General features: G+C 43.3%; 1 protein-coding gene across 5 annotated transcripts in view; it reads right to left on the bottom strand.

Moving 5' to 3' along the window:
* Positions 1-9,279, bottom strand: part of LOC105473719 (myocardin) — a 110,056-nt gene extending 100,777 nt beyond the window's left edge. For 3 of the 5 annotated variants that reach the window (XM_071082361.1, XM_071082360.1, XM_071082362.1), the window contains exon 1: positions 8,928-9,265. In XM_071082361.1, coding sequence (XP_070938462.1) covers positions 8,928-8,982 — 55 coding nt within the window. In that variant the 5' untranslated portion in view covers positions 8,983-9,265. Of the gene's footprint in view, positions 1-8,927 lie in introns of all 5 variants that reach the window. The other 2 variants (XM_024790230.2, XM_024790231.2) reach the window with 1 other exon arrangement.
* Between the last annotated feature and the right edge of the window lie 11,064 nt (positions 9,280-20,343).

The following is a 20,343-nucleotide window of genomic DNA, read 5'->3' as shown; positions in this document are numbered from 1 at the left end:
GTCGTTGCCTTAGGTTGTTTGCTTTAAATCTTATTGTTCATATAAGTCCTTTTAATAATTTTGTCTCATGTATATTTTCAAGTATTTTTTTCAATTTACAGTTTGACTTAAAATTTATTTTGATATTTTACTGTGGAATTTTAAAATGTTTAAGTGACCAAATATGTCCATTTTTATTTCTAACCTGGCCGTGGCCACAAGTTTGGGAAGGCTTGTCCTGCTCTGAGATGATAAAATTATTCTCCTCTGTTTTCTTCTAATATTTTATAGGTTTCCTTAGCTCTTTAATCCATATGGAGTTTATTTTAAGGTATATTATAAAATATCTCAAAGTATTTATTTCCAAAGAGATAGTCAATTTTCTCAACAAATCCATTACCTATTTTGTTGTAGATTTGAACAGTCACTGTTATCAGAGGTTAAATCTATGCATATATCCATAAATGTATATATGTATATGCATGCACATACACACAATTCTGATCCACTGATAATAATTGTTTTACTTCTGGTATTAACTGTTAGATATTTCTTTTATAACTATGTTTGATGTCTTAGAGCAAATCTCCTCTTGCTGTTGCCTTTCAAAAATTTCTTAATTTTTTTTCTCAAATAAACTGAGGTTTAAAAAATCAAGTTTTATTAAAACCCCTGGGACTTTGTAGGACTGGCATGTGTAATTTATAGGTTAAGTACTAGAAACAACTAGCTTGATAAATCACTATTTAGGAAATCAAAGACGATAGCAGTAATTGGGTATATGCCTGGAGTTGTAGCCCAGAAAGAGGCATATGAAATCTACTGGGTCAAGTACATGTGTATGGTTATGGGGTGGGGCGGGGCAAGAAAGAAAGGAGCTGTAGGTTATAATAAAGATAATCTTCATGGGACAGTGGAACAAACATGTTTATACCTGGCCTCCAAGTTGTCTAACATCTTTGAGCCTCAGCTTCTTCATCTCTAAGATAGGAATAATCACATTTTTGTAAGGATTAAATGAGATGATAAACATGCCCACAGATAATAGGTTCAGTAACTCCTAGTCCTCTTCTCTTCCCTTTTGATGAGGCATGAGTCATATTTGGTAACAGGTGGTCCCGAAATAGCAGACCACATGGAAGTTTCCAAAGCCATTAGGCAACTGTTACTCATTTTCCTGTTCAATCTCTACTGAAAAGGTACGAAAGGCTCATCAGATACCAGCCAACAGTGGGTAAGTACCCAAGGTTACTCTGAGTTAGTTGTACAGTAGGGACAAGCATTCATCGCCAAATAGAAATAGGCCTAAAGTTAAGTTTGTTACATTGTAAGTGCTCCAAAAACACTAGGCATCATTACAGCTTATAAATATTCAAATCCATTATTCCCACACTTAGGCATTTACTCTAAATAATGAGTAGCTTCCAAAACAATCCAAAGGAAGGAAAATATTTTCTTTCTTTACATGAAGGATTTCACAGTAGTGTTATGCATACAGATTTTCTTTTTTTTTCTTTTTTTTTTTTTTTTGAGACGGAGTCTCGCTCTGTCGCCCAGGCTGGAGTGCAGTGGCCGGATCTTGGCTCACTGCAAGCTCCGCCTCCCGGGTTCACGCCATTCTCCTGCCTCAGCCTCCGGAGTAGCTGGGACTACAGGCGCCCGCCACCTCGCCCGGCTAGTTTTTTTTGTATTTTTTAGTAGAGATGGGGTTTCACCGTGTTAGCCAGGATGGTCTCGATCTCCTGACCTCGTGATCCACCCGTCTCGGCCTCCCAAAGTGCTGGGATTACAGGCGTGAGCCACCACGCCCGGCCAATGCATACAGATTTTCATAGTCATGTTATTTATAATATAAAGATTATAACTGGCTTAATTTTCCAATACAAGTAGAAAAGGTTTATATTACTATACTATATTGTATAGTAAATTACTATAGTAATACAATATAGTATAGTAAATTACTATACACTCACTTGGGGGAATATTATACAGTCTTTAAAGCAAAAACTATGCTGCTATGTAGCCTCTTGAAAAATATTTATGCTGTTACACTAACTGATAAAAAGGCTGAGTATAAACTTATGTATAGACTCTGATTATCACATTGTAAAAATCTTTATGCACCTGGACAAGGATGGAAAGAGAACACAAATGATAAAGATAAATGTATGGAGGAGAACAATTGAACTATCATTCGATTAATGTGACAGCATTTTCTGGATTTAACTTTTTTGGAATCATTTTTTAGAAGCTCCAGACAGAGCAATAAGTCTCAAACAAATAACAAAAAGTTCCTTGTGGAACTTTACCCAGGACTGAAAAACCAGCGCAACCAGTCAGGAAGAAACAAGATTGGCTACTCCTAAAGAGAGTGTCTCCGGAAATACAAAAGGCAAAATAGTTTATGGGGTATTTTCCAGTCATTTCACATCATCTGTGAAATGGGGATATTGCCTGGGGTTACTTGACCATTTTGATGAGAATTAACTGATTGATTGATGCTTTTGTACCACTTAAGAGGCCAAGGGGAAGGAGATACAAGTTGAGTATACTCAATGCAGTAGTTCAAACTGAGGTGTCAGAAGGGATTGCTGATAAAGACATATACTAAGTATTTGAGGGTCTGTGTATCCATTAATCATTGCTGCACAAACTAAGTGAGAGCTAGGAGAACCCAATACATACATTTTACAATATTACAGTGGCTTAATTCACTTTGAATTCAACTTCTTCTCTAGTGATCTAAGGTAGCTGAATACAGCAAACATCAATCAGTCAGAGGGATTGTACTCATAAGAGAAGTACTCCAATAGTGAAACGAAAGAACTTATCTTCCCTCAGCAGCAGGAGAAAAGAAGGACATTATTCTCCCTTCATTGGTTCCAGAGAACCTTTTGCTATGCTCTGGAAAAATAAAAGTCACAAAACAGTTTTATTTATTCTAAATTTCTGGGGATAAATGATACATTTTATTTTAACAAAAATTGGACACCTCTTTCTGTTTTATCTAAGAATAATGATCCAAATCTTGTTGAGTAAAGCTTGACTTACTAGCTATTCTGAAACATATAAGCATTATCGGCCTAATAAAATAGAAATTCAAAGTGCTAAAATCATAAGGCTGCAAAACTATTATTGGGCTAATGGTTGTTGTTGTTCTTATTAATCCTATTTGTGTTTATCAAAAACTTTTAACTACTCCACACACAAGCGAGAACTCTCATGCAACTCACATGCCACCAGATCCAGTAGTAATCCATTTCCACATAGTGAATACAAGTTCACTAATTTCTTTCTTTTCAGAAAGAAGCTCTTAATAATTCTACAAAGATCTTTCCCTCATAGAGGTATGAGGACGTGAAGACCATGAGTCATCTTACCAATGTGGAAACAGAGGCCCAGAGAGCCCTGGGAATATAAACATGTTCCCAAGATCACAGAGTCCCAGATGAGCTCCCACTGTGACTCGGCCCACAGGACAGAAGGAATGGAACCAGGAAAGCAGAGACCTGTGAAATGCACCTGCTAGGTCCTCCCCCTTGATCTGGACAGAGATGTGGGATACCCGTTCACCATTCATTAGATGCTCTGGAAGCCTTGCTAATTAGATGAAAATAAAGGAAATGAAAAACAGTCTGTTCCAACATCTCCTATTCAGTTTTGGCTTTTTTGAAGCATGTAAAATTCTAACCCTGGGTGGAGCATTTTGCTTCTGCCCTGCGCTTCTGTTATTCTTCAATTTAATCCAAGTAGAGTAGAGCACATTCAATCTGGTTCAAGTCAACTTGACACAATCTTGCTAACTGTTTCTGTCGTATGCTGTAGCAGATAAAAGACAAATGCCACGCTTCCTGGTCTTAAATAATTTATATGTTTTTTTTTAAAGTACCTTGAGTACACAGAATTGAATTAATCACAATCCTTGGTTCATGACACACTGTCACACCATCGTCATTAAGCCTTTGTTTAATTAATTTGCTTAACAACACATGGACACAACTACTGACTAGCCTAAGAAAAATGGGGATAACCTGGTTCTTACCTTTGGGCTACACCCCTACCTCCTCATTTAGCATCTTCCACTGTGCTATGACTTTGACTTTTGTATTTATATTCACTCCTCTCTTTTTGTTCTAGTTTCAGTACACACAAACACACACCTAACAGTAAACCTATGTTGTTTGCTTTTAATGTTTTTGAATAGACTTTGGAGGAAGAATAAAACATATTTATTCAACATATATTTAATGGGTACCTTCTCCATGCCCAGCAGTGTTAGGTGCTAGAGAATAAAAAATAAAAAACAAACAAAAACAAACAAGTAATAATTTCTGCCGTTATGGACAAATAATAAGCAAATAAGCAAGTAAAACGGTTTAGTCTGTCCAATGGTGATAAGAGCTATGAATAAAACTAGGGCAGGGAAGGTGGGGGTTGCGGTTCTCGCTATAGTGGTTAAGATGGTGAGGGAAGGGCGTGAGGGCTGTGAGTGAATTGAATACAGCTGAATTTGAGGAGAAAGGAATGGTCTCAAGCAGGTGGCTTTAGCCAGACCCCAAATGTTCCTTTAACTTTTAAATTCCATGTAGAAATTAAAATATGTTCATTTCTAAAGGTGCATTAAATTATATTCTCATATGTAATGCTTTGATCAAGCATTTACAAAAATATTTAGGGCCATTCCCTTGGAAAAGTATTGAATCTTACAGCTAAAAGCAACTTGAAATATGAACCAGTCAAAACCCTCCATTTTGTAGAAAGTAAAAATGAGGTCTAAAAAGGTGAATTAAATTATATATACATACATAAATATTACAGATCATGGGAAAGGCACTCTTGTAGGTTAAATTATTTGTTCTAAATGAGAAAACTAATTGCTAATGAAGGTAGATAGTCTGGGCTTCTCTCAAGCTCATGGTGAAAATGTCTTCAATAGTGTCCATAATGATAAAAATCTCAGGGGCCAACCTCTTAGGCTAACCTCAAATCCCGAGAGAGAAAATTCAGTGCCAGAGGTATTGAGGATTTAGCTTAAAGTAGGAATCAGTCGTCATTTTAGGTTGTCTGAAGGATGGAGAATAGAGAAACGACAGAGAGAGATGACTGCAGGTTCCTGCTGAGATGTCCCTCTCTGAAAGGACAAGCAACCAGTAATAGGCACCAGAGGCCTGATCCTGAGTCTATTGGAGTAGAAGAACACAGTGGGGTGGGTCGCACTACCTGAGTTCAGCCACAGCCTCACGAGTGCCTGCTTTGCGTGTTCCTTGCCTTCTTTTAACTACAGTTACAACCCCTGGATACTCTGCTGCCTGTGCACCGGCCTGCCTGCTGAGCTTACCTTCCACCTTCCCAGACGACCAGAGACCGGAGGTGAAGCTCCCATGTTCTTCCTCACCCATAACCTGGCTGTACTCCAGAGGACCTAGGGTTCATTCTCATGGTACCCCCTCCCCACTTGGAGTTTTCTCCTTTCATGCCTAAAACACAAGTTTTGCATTTTGAGGAGTCCTTGGGAATCCAGAGAATCTCAAGAGCTTGATAGGATATTGGATGGGGTAGCAGAAAGTGTTTACCAAAGACCACTCAGACTGTAGGTAGGGTTGCCAAAAAGAATACAGAGGGCCCAGTGAAATTTGGATTTCAGAGAAAAGTATGTCCCAAGTACTGCTATATAGTAAAAATTAATCATTATTGCTTGGAAATTCACACTGAACTGGGCATTCTGTATTTTTATTTGCTAAACTGAACAAGTTTATATTTGTGGGAGTGGGGTCAAGGTCATGGCAGTTGCCAGACTTTGCCTCTGTTTGGGCGGTTTAAGATGGGGAAGTGGGAAAGAGAGAGAGAGAGAAGCAAAAGAAACACAATGATTCTTTAGAAGCAACATCCATTCACGGACCTCTCTCTCCACTTCCAATCCTTTGTGTTTGAGGGCTGTGTGTGTCTGTGTGTGGCACACATACGTACCTCCCTGTGTGTTTTGTAGGACACAAGGATTGATATTGAAGAGAACTGCTGATAGTGACACTGATTAGATATTGAATAAACAACATAAGATTAAAAACTGTAAAAATGCAGTTAGTTTAAAATCAGCACAAATGATTCCATTCATGTAAACTGCCTCTCCTTCGTGCACAATTGCCATACAGCGCAGTCACAGCTACACTTGTTCTCAGCCAATTTTTACATGTTTTCAGAGAATGATAAAATGTTACCAAAGGGGTCTAAGACATTGCATAATCCAATCTCAGCATTTACCTATTAGATAACTGAGACTTAGAGAAAGTGACCAACTGGGGGTCCAACTGCACTTCAATATTAATAATAGAAAAATACTTTGTAGGAGCCTTCTGAGGGCTGGGCATTTTCGAAGTTCTCTACTTCACATTTAATTCTCACAATGACCCTATAGTCATCCTCATTATTCAGGTGAGGCAAGTTGAGGCACAGAGAATTATGTAATTTACCTAACGTTCAGGATCATGTAGCTAATAAGTAGAGACGACTATTAAAAACCCAGCTAGTCTGGTCCCCAAGACCCACCCACTCAACCAGGACACCCTTTGGCTTCTCAAATGAGTTTATGTCACTAAACATGTTCATACATGTAAACTTTCAGAGCTTCCTGCTGCTGTAGCATAATTTCGTCCTTAATCACGGGGTCACTCAAATACAGCTTATAGAAAGTTGGTCGGCCATGGTTGACATCGATGACGATTTGAGAGTAAAAGCAGTTATCTCCTCACTTAAAAACAAACCCTGTCACAGCGAGTCTCTTGCTGTAATCACAGAACCATTCTGTTGCATTTATTTTTTGAAATATGTTTAACAGAATACATAATACCACGATCTACTATCAGAGCAAATATTCACAGTGAGAAACAGTTTTATGAGTTTACAGTTTGAGCTGTTTCTGAAAGAGGAGGAGGAGAAGAAGATGATGAAGGAGAAGGGAAAACAGCAAAAGAGAGAAATCAGAATAAAGTCAAGGCCCTTGTTCATTGTTGGTGACAAAATAAAAGGCATTCTCTTAAGGAGAGACCCTCTCGTTAGCATGCCTCCACCTCAGTGCTGGCACAGCTGTAGGAGTAATTACCTCCGGAAAGAATAACCACCATTCAAACATTACATTTTCTAAGTTTTACATTCCATTTGTTTTTTTTTCTCCTGTCTGTCAAGAGACTATCAATGCTTGCATCTCAGACTCCAGATTCCCTGTTTATCAACGACGGGAGGATTAAGGATGCCCGCGTCTGCTTTGATATCATGTTTTCCCGAAGCTACCTTTCCTTATGACACAAGGGCCTGCACAACTTTAAAAAAAGTGAGGCTGGAATTCTCTGAAACTCCAGGATCAGGGTCTTCAGGGTCTACTTAGGAGACACCAGGACTCCACAAATCCACTGAGATGGAGGTTGGGACTGTTGCAAAAATTGTCTTCCCTCTCCACTGCGCTTTAGCTGAAGGAGAGATTGATGAGCATTTTGCAAGTCTACTATCAAGTATATCACCAAATCCTGTTAGAGAAAAACCAGCACCACCAGACCCTCCACATTTAAACTGGCCAATAAGCATTTGAATGCAGCTTCATACAAAACAAATCTACATCCTCTCTTCTTCAGAAAGGTGGCAGTGTTGCCTTACAGTTTTGACCAAATACAAAGCAGTGGTGAGGTCTCTAGCTAATTAATAGATCAACTGCCTCACCTCACCATGAAAAGGAAAGGAAGGACTTAATCCACTGCTGACCCCGGTGGCTGGCAGACTCATCCCAGAGCTTCAGGGGCAGTGAGGCTTGTGACCGCCTAAGCTCTTGAGTTTTCAACTTGCGTCAACAGTGAAGATCCTAAGAAAATCTCCAGCTGACCCCACAGGCGTCTAAAAACCAAGGGCATCTAAGAAAGTCATAGATGAGCCTTACCTCCCAGCATCTACATTTTTCCTTTTTGAACCATCCATCCCAAGTGAAACAATTGAGTTGGCCCCAATGTAGAAGGGCTAAGGAAACTTAGCTTAGCAAACTATGCCAGCATCTTTCTCACACCTGTTATGTCTAATGCTCACATCGGAGTTCTCATAAAAGTAATCAATCTAAGTAGAAGTCCTACATTATTGAGTGTGTTGTTAACCAGTTTTCTAAAATCAACATTATACACAGAGCTACTGAAAAATAACTTCAGAAGTCAAGTGTTGCTTTGTCCAAACGTGGAGACCCACACAGACACCTTCCATGGGCGCGTGTACCAGCCCTCTGGAGAAGCGGTCAGAGCTCCCGTCTCTCCCTTCCACTCACCTCCACTCAGCGTCCTTTGAGAAGTTTCTCCATGTGCCACTAACACAGAAATTTTAGGGGAAATTCTCTATTTATAAATATCAGATGGTTTGGGAACAAATATTTGTGGCACTGGGCTTTCTTTTTTTTCCTACAGTGATGTCATTTTAAATACTTGGTGTGCTCCAAATTTGCTATTTTTACTTCCCCCAAGTGACTTTTTTTGGGAAATACATTTGTTTGGATTAGCTACATTTTAAGTGACCCCTGTACCTAACACACAACATTTCAGGTTCATCTTCTCAGCGATTATAACTGATACTACGCAGCTTCCAAACTTGAAATCCCTTATTTGTTCATTTCCAAAGTTGCTCCCTCCGAATGTACCCCTCCAAAATTTCTATTCATAGATGCAGATAAAATAAGATAAAATAAAATAAAAGGATTGGCCTTTTCACAGATGAACAACCACACTCAACCACCCAAAGCACTTACAACGGAAGACACGAAAGGCCCCCAAAGTCAAATAAAATTCTTCGCTTCCACAATGTGCTTTTGGGGAACAAAGTTGCGGGAGACCTGGCAGGCTTTGAAACATTTATTGGAAAGCAGTTCTAGAGTTGAGAATTGCAGAAGAGGAAAGTTTAAGAAGGAATGCTAAATGCCTTCGCCCTACCTGATCTGAACTTGCTCCTAATCAGCAAGGAATGCTCAGACCCCAGGAGTGTCATGTTGAGTCTCAGCAAGCCGCTGGTCCCTTGGCCAGGCGCCCCCTGTTCTCCACCAGCAACAGGCTCCCGGGAGCCCAGCTGACCGCAGCTAACAACCCAGAATTCATCCAACTCTCCGTGAGCTCCCCTGGGTAGGAGTACAGTGGCAGCCAGTGTCCCCAGAAAACTGGCGCCTCCCCCCTCGCAGTGCGGGGCTAATTAACTCTTAGCCGGCGGGACCCTCCTCCTCCTCGGAGGTTGGCCAGGAGCAGCGGCATCCCAGGCGTTCCTGGCTGATGTCATAGGCTGCCGGCGATTGCGGAGAATCGCCACCACGCCTTTATGAAGGTCCCAACTTTGCCATCTGATACTCTTTACTACTGACAGGCGCTCAGCCAATCAGGAGCGGCGAGCGGGGCCTGGGGACCTGGAGCCGCCAGAGCCGTCTCGGGAACCGGCTCTTAACTCTTTGCAGCGGGCCCAGCAGCCGCCGAGGCGCAGAGGGCGGGAGCAGGGCCGGGGGTCGGGAATCTGGGAGAAGGGCGCGAGCTAAGGAGCGATGCCCAGAGGAAAGACGGAAGGGCTGCGACGCCGCGGGGCTTGCAGGTGGTGCGCGGGGCTGCGGCGGCCGCTGGGAGCTCCGGGGGCCTGGGGATGGGCGTGCGCAGCCGGGGCTTCCCCGGCCGGGCTTCTGCCTGCAAAAGGGAAGCGGCCGGGATCTCCCGCCAGCAGGCTTCAAAGGCTGCGCGAAAGGGCGTGCGCGCCCGCGGGACGGCTCGCTCGGGGCAATTTGGAAATAAGCTGGACCCCTCAGAAGAAAAGCTTCCGACGGACCGGAGCCCACGCATTCCCCTGGGTTGGAGGGGGCTCAGGGCACTGGCAGAGACGGTTTTGTATCTCGCAGCTCCAATACGGGACTTAGATGACTTTCCACGGGGAAAATGGAAAAACTTTCATTTTTCTAGGATATGCTTTTTTGGGAGACAAATGTGACTCGGTGCATCTGGAGATCCAGCTGCGACACAGCGCTCACACCTCACAACCCCGAGGGAATGGGAAAAGATACCTGGGTCGGAGTGAAAAACTTACCGGGCTCTAAACAGGGAGGGGCTCCGGAGCAGGGGGCAAGTCAGACCTCGGATTGGGCTTAGCTTGGGAAGGCTCAAGAACTCTGCCTACGAATGAATCTGTCGTTAGGGGAAAATCCATTCCGTAACCGACCCAGAGTTACTTGTGCATCTGGCCGAGGTGTTATAGGCACATGGATCAATGAAATAAAACAAAGACCCATCTCTCAAGAAGCTGGTTTAATAGTTGGTGGCTCAGAACATAAAAACCACTCTATATACGTATATAATTAGGGTTTATTTGCAACTTCATATGCACGTGGGCCCCGGCCGTCGTCTATTACACACAAGCCTGCCTATGTCTCTACTGTGAGTCCTTAAAAAATCAGTCGGTGGCAGATGGAGACCCGAGGTGACAATAGCTCATGGGGACAACCTCTAATGTCCTGAGTCCCGGCCTCTGCCCCATGCCCTGTTGCTGAAAACACATTAGAGGGGTTAACCCTTGAGCTTACTCTCTGGATCTGAGTGGGTCGTTTTCATAAATAAGGTCTTCAGGGATAGACACCTTCTTGCTGATGTGTCAAAGACGAGGAAGAACAATCCATCCATGTTCCCTTTGGGGATCTAGTCCTGGCCTAGGCGCCTGACTCTAGGCTGATTTGGGGTGCAGGAGCATCTCAGCGGTTATGTAACATCATTTTCCCATTCCTGCTATAACAAATTACCACGAATTTAGTGGCTTAAAACAACACACATTTATTATCCTGCCGTTATGGAGGTCAGAAGTCCAAAGTGGGTCTCAGTGGGTCAAAATCAAGGTGTCGACAGGGCTGCATTCGTTTCTGGAGGCTCTAGGGGAAAATCGATTTCCTCACTTTTTCCAGCTTCTAGAGGCTGCCCGAGTTCTTGGCTCGTGGCCCCTTCCACCATTTTCGAAGCCAGCAATCATGGGTCAAGTTCTTATTGCATCTTATTGCTTTAACGCTCCCTTCCCCACCTTCTGCTTCCCTCTTCTACATTCACCTTACTGCAAAAATAAACTCTATCATAAAGTCAGTTTATTATCCTCCCTAATCTCATCTACTGCCTGGATTCCCTTTGCCGTATAATGTAACCTATTCACAGATTCCTGGGATTAGGACATGAACATGGGGGGAGAGGGCATGATTCCGCCTGAGCTCTTTCTTTCTCTTCTACCTCTCCTGGTCTTCAGTCAACCCCTAGCCCCCTGGTCTTCAGTGGAGGGAGGTTTGGGAACGGGTGCACACAGGAGTCTGGAAGGGCTCCGAACCGGCTTTGAGATGTGTGTGGCAGGGAGGTACTCTGCGGGGAAGAGATTGGTGGGATAAGGAATATTGCAAAATTATCTGAGCAGGGAAAACTATTTTGAGCAACATTAAAAAAAGAAAAAAGAAAACGCCAAACAGATTTTTATCCCGAAGGCTTTGGGGCTGAGAAGAGATACATGGCAACTTGGCAGAGAATTATTTTTTCAGTGCAAGTTGGGGTGAAATTAGCTGAAGCCAGCATTGAATGTAGGGTCTGCATGACCTAGATGAGTTGGCCAGGAGTAGGTTGTTTTTTCTCTCTGCAGGCCTGGGAGTGTGCGTGTGTATGTGTGGAGTGTGTGTGTGTGTGCACGTGTATGTGCGTGTGTAGGGAAGCACAGTTTCTTTTTTTCAGTGAGTTTGGGAAATGCCAGTAACCACAGACCCCCTCAATTTTCCCACCACAGTGTGGAGTTACTGACATAGGTCCTGAAATTTACACCCCCTATGGCTTGGAACATCTATGGTTATAAATATGCTCATATAGAAGTTCATCATTTCTCCTCTCTAGCCAAGCACTTTTGGTTTAAAAAAAAAAAAAAAAAATGGAGAGGGATGGAATCTGGAGAAGATGTTCCCAAGGAAAACGAAACTCCTAAGCTGCTGTGCTCAGAAGCAGCAGGGCTAACGCAGCAGTGGCATGCCGCCAGGCTCTGTCCTGCAATGTCACCACCTTGGAGTGTGTTCCCCTTGCCAGGCTACTCCATGGCCTTCTTTCCTGGGGCCTGGAGTAAGCCCGTGGTGTGACGCAGAGGCAAGACATGAGCCTCCAGTGTGAGAAAGATCTTTGAATCAGGATACCCCTGTACTTTGGAGTGAAGTACTGGGGTTCTCTGGGATGCTCAACGTCTTATCTATAAAATGGAGTTAGAAATATTGACTTCCAGGAAGAGTTGGGATGTTTAAATGAAACAATACATGTGGGGTGCCCAGAACAATTCTTCTTGGTGTGTTTTATTTTTTTATTATTTTGAGACAGAGTCTTGCTCTGTTACACAGGCTGGAGTACAGTGGTGCGATCTGGGCTCACTGCAACCTTGCCTCCCGGGTTCAAGAGACTCTCCCTGCCTCAGCCTCCCGAGTAGCTGGGATTATAGATGCGTGCCATCGAGCCCAGATAATTTTGTATATTTAGTAGAGATGGGACTTCACTCCATCAAGACCAACCAAGCTGGTCTTGAACTCCTGAGCTCAGGTGATCCGCCTGCCTTGGCCTCCCAAAGCACTGGGATTACAGGTATAAGGCACCGTGCCTGGACCTGGTGTGTTTTGGACCCTTCTTTTTACTTCCCTTGCCCCAACCACCTCCGATCACTCATGAAGATTCCAAGCAATTCTGTCTCCTTCCCCTTCATTTTATCTTTCTCTCCTTTGCTGTTAGTTACCTGTGTAATAAGTTGCTAGACATTCAGCAGCTTAAAACAATGCACCTATTTACTATCTCACAGTTTTCATGGTCAGGAGTCCAGGCATGGATTATCTGGGACCTCTGCTTAGAGTCTAACAATGCTGCACTAAAGGCGCTGGCTGGGGTGGTAGTCCCATGAGAAGCTCCGTGTCCCCCTCCGAGCTTACTGGTTGTTGATAGAATTCAGGTGTTTGCAGTGTTAGAACTCACAATGGCTGGCTTTTTTTCCAAGGCCAGCAGGAGAATGTCTTTTTTTTTTTTCTTTTTTCCTTTTCTGAGCCGGAGTTTCACTCTTGTTGCCCAGGCTGGAGTGTAATGGCGCAATCTCGGCTCACTGCAACCTCCGCCACCCTAGCTCAAGCGATTCTCCTGCCTCAGCCTCCTGAGTAGCTGAGATTACAGGCATGTGCCACCACCCCTGGCTAATTTTTGCATTTTTAGTACAGAAAGGGTTTCTCCATGTTGGTCAGGCTGGTCTCGAACTCCCGACCTCAGGTGATCTGCCCTCCTTGGCCTCCCAGAGTGTTGGGATTACACGCGTTAGCCACCACGCCTGGCTGAGAATGTCCTCTTTTAAAGGGTTCACCTGATTAGGTCAGGCTCACCCAGGATAATCTTTCTTTTAATCCAAAGTCATAGTAATTAGGAACTTTAATTATGTCTGAAAAACCTCTTCATCTTTGCCAAATAATGTAACTAATCATAACAGTGCCTCCATCACAGTCACTGGTCTCTCCCATATTGAAGAGGAGAAGATTATCCAAGGGGATAGCTCATTGAGAGGTCACCTTTCAATTCTGCCTTCTGAAGCTGTGGTCCTCAGCCTTCAGCCACAATGGAAGTGATTATGTCCATTGGTGTGAGTCCAAAGTACAGTGCAGAGTCATTAGCTTAAATCTTGACCCCTTACACATCTCCTTTCCTAGGAGCACCATGAGGTCAGTGGCTGGGTCACAGACAGGGGACAGTGTGGTGAGCAGAGGGACAGCTCACCTATGTTGGCCTCAGGACCTCGAATTCTCCCTGTGGTCCTCTCTTAGCAAATCCCCTTCCCCCACCAAGGTCATTATTGTGTGAATGGATCTCATGAACAGTTCTTAGGACCTCTTTCCAGTATCATCTCTTGTCTATTTTCTCTTTTTCTCTCTCACACATCAGTGAATAAGTAACTTCAGGGAAGCATTTGTTCATCTTTCATTAGTTCATTTAAGATGCATTTAGGGGGCCAGGCATGGTGGCTCACACCTGTAATCCCAGCACTTTGGGAGATCAAGGCAGGTGGATCACTTGAGCCCAGGAGTTTGAGAGCAGCCTGGGAAACATGATGAAACCCCATCTCTACTAAACACACACACACACACACACACACACACAAGTCAGGCATGGTGGCACATGCCTGTAGTCCCAGCTACATGGGAAGCTGAGGTGGGAGAATCACATAATCACCTGAGCCCAGGAAGTTGAGGCTGCAGTGAGCCATGATTGTGTCACTGCACTCCAGCCTGGGTGACAGAGTGAGACCTTGTCTCAAAAAAAGAAAAAGGAAAAGCAAATGCATTTAGGGTTGTGAGCAAGTCACTGTGGCAAGTGCCTGGCAGGCATGCATAGAGGGACAGGCTTGCAAACTCAAATGAGTCGAGTGACCCAGAGGTAAGAGAAAATGTAGGCAGAAGGCGGATTCCTGAAACCAGCTGGACAGCAGATGGCTCATCCAAGGAGGGCAGCCATGATCTAGCTCTAGGTGACTGTAGCCATGAGGGAAGGAACACAGGCCCTCATTGCTATACTCCTTTACTGTTCAAAGACACTGGAAATCCAGGTTGTAATGTTAAAGGTATTGGCTTTTAAAAATATGAACAACTAGGCCGGGCGCGGTGGCTCATGCCTGTAATCCCAGCACTTTGGGAGGCTGAGGCGGGTGGATCACAAGGTCAGGAGTTCGAGACCAGCCTGACCAATATGGTGAAATCCGGTCTCTACTAAAAATATAAAAATCACTTGGGAGGCTGAGGCAGGAGAATTGCTTGAACCTGGGAGGTAGAGGTTGCAGTGAGCCGAGATCACGCCACTGCACTCCAGCCTGGATGACAAAGCCAGACTCTGTCTCTAAAAAAAAAAAAAAAAAAAAAAGAACTATCTGTAATTTTAAAAAATGTATTAAAACACTATAGGTCAGCCAGGAGTCTCATAAAATTTGAGGGTTCTTTAAAAAATGAATGCAAAATTATAAATGTGATTTTAAGTGCAAGGTTGACTTTTTACATAGAAAAAGCAATGAAATCACAACCTAACAGTAGCATGGAAGATTTAGTATTTTTTTATTTCTAAGATTCTTTAGTCAATTTGACCAGAAATGGTAATGTAGAGATGCTTTCTAATTGCATCCTGCTTTCTCTCCTTTCCACCTTGAACTCTCTAAAACCCCCAGTTACTCCCAGCACCCACAAGGCCCATGCAAGAGACGGTGTGTCTGTGTGTGTGTGGAGGGGGCGGTGGGGAGGAAGGGTCAGTCCAGCTCTGGAGCCAATAGAGCAGGTCTGCACACTGAGTCAGACCCTTATGAACCTTCTTGGTGAACTCTGTTCTGAAATTTATCCTCTGCTTTCCAAGAGCTTGACTGCAGTAGGGAGAATGAAGTATGTACCATCAAGTTACCTACTTAAAGAATTACCTATTTAAGAAATGCAGCCTCAGCCTTTCAATTTCTTTCCATTCCAGAAATATTTATTAAGCACGGACTGTGTTCTAGCACTCTAAGGAATATAAAGATAAAGCAGATATGGTCTGGAACCTCTAGGGGCTAAGAATATCGTGGTAGGGGTCATCCACAAACTCTCAACAAACTAGAAATCCGGTGTCATTATTCTATGAGTTAATGTCACGAAAGCACAGATGGAACTCGTGTCAGCCACACTATTAACATAACCTGCTTTCTTTCATAAAAGTGAATGTAAAAGGATTTTTGCCTAATTTAAACAAAGATTTAAATAACGTAAAGAAAGCAGTCTCCGTTGCAGGATCGGTCATAGCCCCTTCTGAGTCTGCCTGACAGTCAGCAATGCTTTTCACCCTTCCTCTCTCTCTTTGCACTTCTCCATCCTAGTTGCTGCCCAAGAAAAGGGAATACAATTTGCTCATCCCAATTTGGAGCCACTGGGTTGGGCCACATTTACTAGATAGCAGGGTCACTGTGCTGAAAGTCATGCACCCCTGTGTGGCCTCTTCTTTGTCTTCCTGGTTCCTTGCTACTCTCACTTTAAGAGGGGTGAAGAGGAGTGTAGAATAGAAACGGTGAGCGTTCCGGCAGTGTGTAAACGCAAACCATTCGTGATTCCAGCTCCGTTCTTGCCTTTAGATTATATGACACAGAGATATTGCCCAAGCTTGTTTGCATTGGACCCATGTAATGATAGTGTCCTTGGGCTCCAAGTTATATCTGAGAGGACTGTCTCACTGCTGTGACTTGTTTGTCATAGAGAATAGGGACAATGGAGAAGTGTGTTGCATGGAGATGAACTCATAGTTGTCATTCATTACTGGGTAGGTGCAATTTTTAGGGTGCAAATTCTTCAACTTTACTTGTTTTTTTTTTTCCCTCTATTTTAACAGTGTCAATGTGAGTAATGACCACTCAGTCTTCCAGTAGACACTTATCCATCTTTGTTTTTCCAGGTTCTATTAAAATTGATCATTGCTGCTTCTTTTCTTCCTCTTAGAACTCCTTCCGAAGCTGTATATCTTTCTGAAATTCTTCTCTTTTGCTCTAGACCCATATATCCGAATGCTTTCTCCACTTGATTTCCCAAAAGCTCTTTGACAATAACAGGTGCAAAACCAAGTTTAACCACTTCTTCTCATTAAGCTTCCCTTCAGACCTAATCCTTTTCCCCACACTTTCTTTCTTGAACTTTCCTGCTCATTCCAATGAATCGGAAAAAGTGTCCACATAATTACTAGTTTGGGGACAATGGCCACAATCTGTGTTTCTGCGTTCTCTCTATCCTCAATCGATCACCATGCCATATCCATTCTCCTCCCAAAATATCTATGGAATGTACCTCCTTTATTTATCGCTAATGCCTCTTCCTTATTTCAAGCTCTTGTTGATTTTTCCCCTGGTTTATTACATATGTCTCTTGAGTGGTCTTCTTCCTCTTAGGCTTTCCCCTGCTCCAGTCCATCTTCCACATTGTCACCAAAGGGATAATCCTAAATCATAAGGCGGATCATGTTGCTTCCTGCCTAAACTCCTTTTTGGCTCTCTTGTGCCAAAGAATTATGTCCATGCTCCTAAGTGTGACATAGAAAGCTCCACATACTATGGCCCTTGTCAATTTCTCCTACTTTATTTCCTCCCCTTTCTTCCCAACCTTGTTCTTTCCCTCCCTCCCTCCCTCCCTCCCTCCCTCCCTCCCTCCCTCCCTCCCTCCCTCCCTCCCTCCCTTCCTTCCTTCCTTCCTTCCTTCCTTCCTTCCTTCCTTTCTTTCTTTCTTTCCTTCGTTCTATGAAGTTTTGCTCTTGTCACCCAGGCTGCAGTGCAGTGGTGCGATCTCAGCTCATTGGAACCTCCATCTCCCGCGATGCTCCTGCCTTAGCCTCCTAAGCAGCAGGGATTACAGGCACCTGCCAGCATGCCAGCTAATGTTTTTTATTTTTAGAAGAGATGGGCTTTCACCATGTTGGCCAGGCTGGTCTCGAACTCCTGAACTCAAGTGAGCTCCTGAACTCCACCTGCCTTGGCCTCCTAAAGTGCTGGGATTACAGGTGTGAGCCACCGTGCCCGGCCTGTTATTGCATTTTCAAAGTATCATCAATTATTTTTATTTTTAACTTTACTTTTTATTTTATTTTATTATTTTATTTTATTTGAGACAGGGTCTTACTCTGTTGCCCAGGTTGGAGTGCAATGGTGTGATCTTGGCTCACTGTAGCTTCTGCCTCCTAGGCTCAAGGGATCCTCCCACCTCATCCCCATACCCTGCTAATTTTTGTATTTTTTCTAGAGAAGGGATTTTGCCATGTTGCCCAAGCTGGTCTCAAACTCTTGGGCTCAAGCAATCTGAGTGCCTCGGCTTCCCAAAGTGTTGGGATTGTAGTCATGAGCCATGTGCCTGGGACATCTACTATTTTTTAGCATAACAATTCCTCCACTGGTTTGAAGGCTCCTGGAGCATAGGAATATAGTTTTCATTTATGTTTATACCCCATTATCTATATTTCCTTTTATTACTATTTTGCTAATTTTCTGTTATTCTTTCCATAATAAACTGCCCTTTGACATAATTTGTATTTGAATTATTATATACAGAATAGTGTTTGTTGTCTTTTGTCTTTTCTTCCGCGAATAGATTACACACTTCTTGAGAGCTTTGGCTGGTCCTGTATCCTTTGATTCTACCAAGGCATGATATACTGAGGCTTTCAAAAAGCAGCTGCCCAACAGGGGTTTGTTGTGTGATGCTCGGGTGTAGCAACTGTTTTGTTCTGATTCACTCTGTTCAGGGCCTAATACAACGCTATACACTTAAACCTCTTCTGGTTCGTAAAGTGTGATCTGGGAGTTTACTTTCTCTTCTAAATGTTTTTCTTTTCTTTCTTTCTTTTTTTTGCATTCTGTTTCCTAACTCCTCCCTTCTCTCAGTTTGCTTACTATCTCCCCCGCTTTGCAGAAAACAGAATGGAGGCCCATAAATCCCTGACCTGCTTCAGGTGACCTTACAAATCATGCATGCCTCATCTCATTAACTCAGGATGCCTATTATGGCTAAGGAATGGTGAAGCACCACCTTGTATGCAACGGGACTGAGGAGGGGGCGGAGGAAGTCCGGCAGTACTATTTAGTGGACAGAAATTCCTCAAGAGCTTTCCTTTTTTTTTCTTTTTAATTATACTTTAAGTTCTATGGTACATGTGTACAACGTGCAGGTTTGTTACATATATATACATGTGCCATGTTGGTGTGCTGTACCCATTAACTCGTCATTTACATTAGGTATATCTCCTAATGCTGTCCCTCCCCCCACCCCTAAGGCATGTCTTTTTTTTTTTTTTTTTTTTTTTGGTAGATGGAGTCTCGCTCTGTCACCCAGGCTGGAGTGCAGTGGCGCGATCTCGGCTCACTGCAAGCTCCGCCTCCTGGGTTCAGGCAATCTCTGCCTCAGCCTCCCGAGTAGCTGGGATTACAGGTGCCTGCCACCACGTCTGGCTAATTTTTGTATTTTTAGTAGACGCGGGGTTTCACCATCTTGGCCAGGTTGGTCTTGAACTCCTGACCTCATGATCCACCCATCTCGGCCTCCCAAAGTGCCGGGATTACAGGCATGAGCCACTGTGCCCAGCCCTCCTCAAGAGCTTTCTAAGTCTCTTCACCTCCCCCAGCATCTCCAGGGCTGTGCGTCAGGAAGGGGGGCTTTTCATTTTAGGGGACACTGGGAAAGATATTTTTCTCTCTCTGATAATAGCATGGCCCATTCAGAGAGTTACAACAAATTAGCTAAAACCAACATCTGACTATGAAAATTAGTACATTCCAAGTGAGAATGTCTGAAAAGGAAAAATTCCAGATGCTATTAAAACCAGCTATAATAACAGCAAAGAAAATTCACGGTGGGAGGCTTGTCCACCAGCGATACTCTCAGGAAGCCGGTCTCAGGAACCCGGTGTTCACTCAAAGAAAACTTAATCATTCAATCCAGCAAATGGCCAAGGGACATTCAGATCCACTGAAGGCTTTTGGAGCAAAATTCCTTTTTGCGCCTAAGATTTGAGCAGATATGCTAGTTTTATAGAAACTGACTCAAGCGGTCCTCAGACTTTAACCTGCCCAATATCCCAGGAGCAGTTCACAGCCCTTAGCTGTCATACGCCTGTCTTGACAAGGACCTTCCTGTTTCACAGTTGCACTGTTTTTATGCTTCTTTTCTCCAACGTCATATGTAATTGTAACTTTTTAAAGCCCGTTTGTGTGCATTTTCCTTTGTGATTTTTCATCACAATCCTTTGAGAGACTTAAGAAACTTTTGTACCATTGAAAAAATGGACACAGGACAAAGAGTCACTGATTCACCAACAGTGGCCTCTCTAGCTGGAGACAGACCTAAGACGAGGTCTTGGTCGCAAGGCTTCTGTGTGACTCATGGACACATGGGGCCTCTAATGTGACAGATGACTCAGAAGCCTGCCCAGGTTTCCCTCTCTGGGTATCTACATGCCCTGCCTGAATCCCTGCCTGCCTGGGACAGGTGGTTTTTTTATTCCCCTGGGTGGCCAGCCTTCATGTCAGGGAAAATTTAAACATCTCTAAGTTGCTTCCTGGCTCATGCAGTCTTTTCTTACAGTACGTTGCCAATTCCTTTTTTTTCTTTTTTTTCTGGAAAATTCTTTATTACGAACTGACCTTGGTACTGACCCATTCCATTAATAAAACCAGGATTTTGTTACATTATCATTTAAAACTAAAGAACAGTAACTGCATCTATGGCTTTCAAGACACGCGTCTAGGATATCTTCCAGTGTGTTTGACAGAAAATTTGTTCAAAATGACCAAATAAGAATCCTAGAAGATCCGATAAAATTT

Source organism: Macaca nemestrina, chromosome 17 (genome assembly GCF_043159975.1).
Source record: "Macaca nemestrina isolate mMacNem1 chromosome 17, mMacNem.hap1, whole genome shotgun sequence".
Classification (NCBI taxonomy): Eukaryota; Metazoa; Chordata; class Mammalia; order Primates; family Cercopithecidae; genus Macaca; species Macaca nemestrina.
This window is presented reverse-complemented; position numbering and strand designations above follow the sequence as displayed.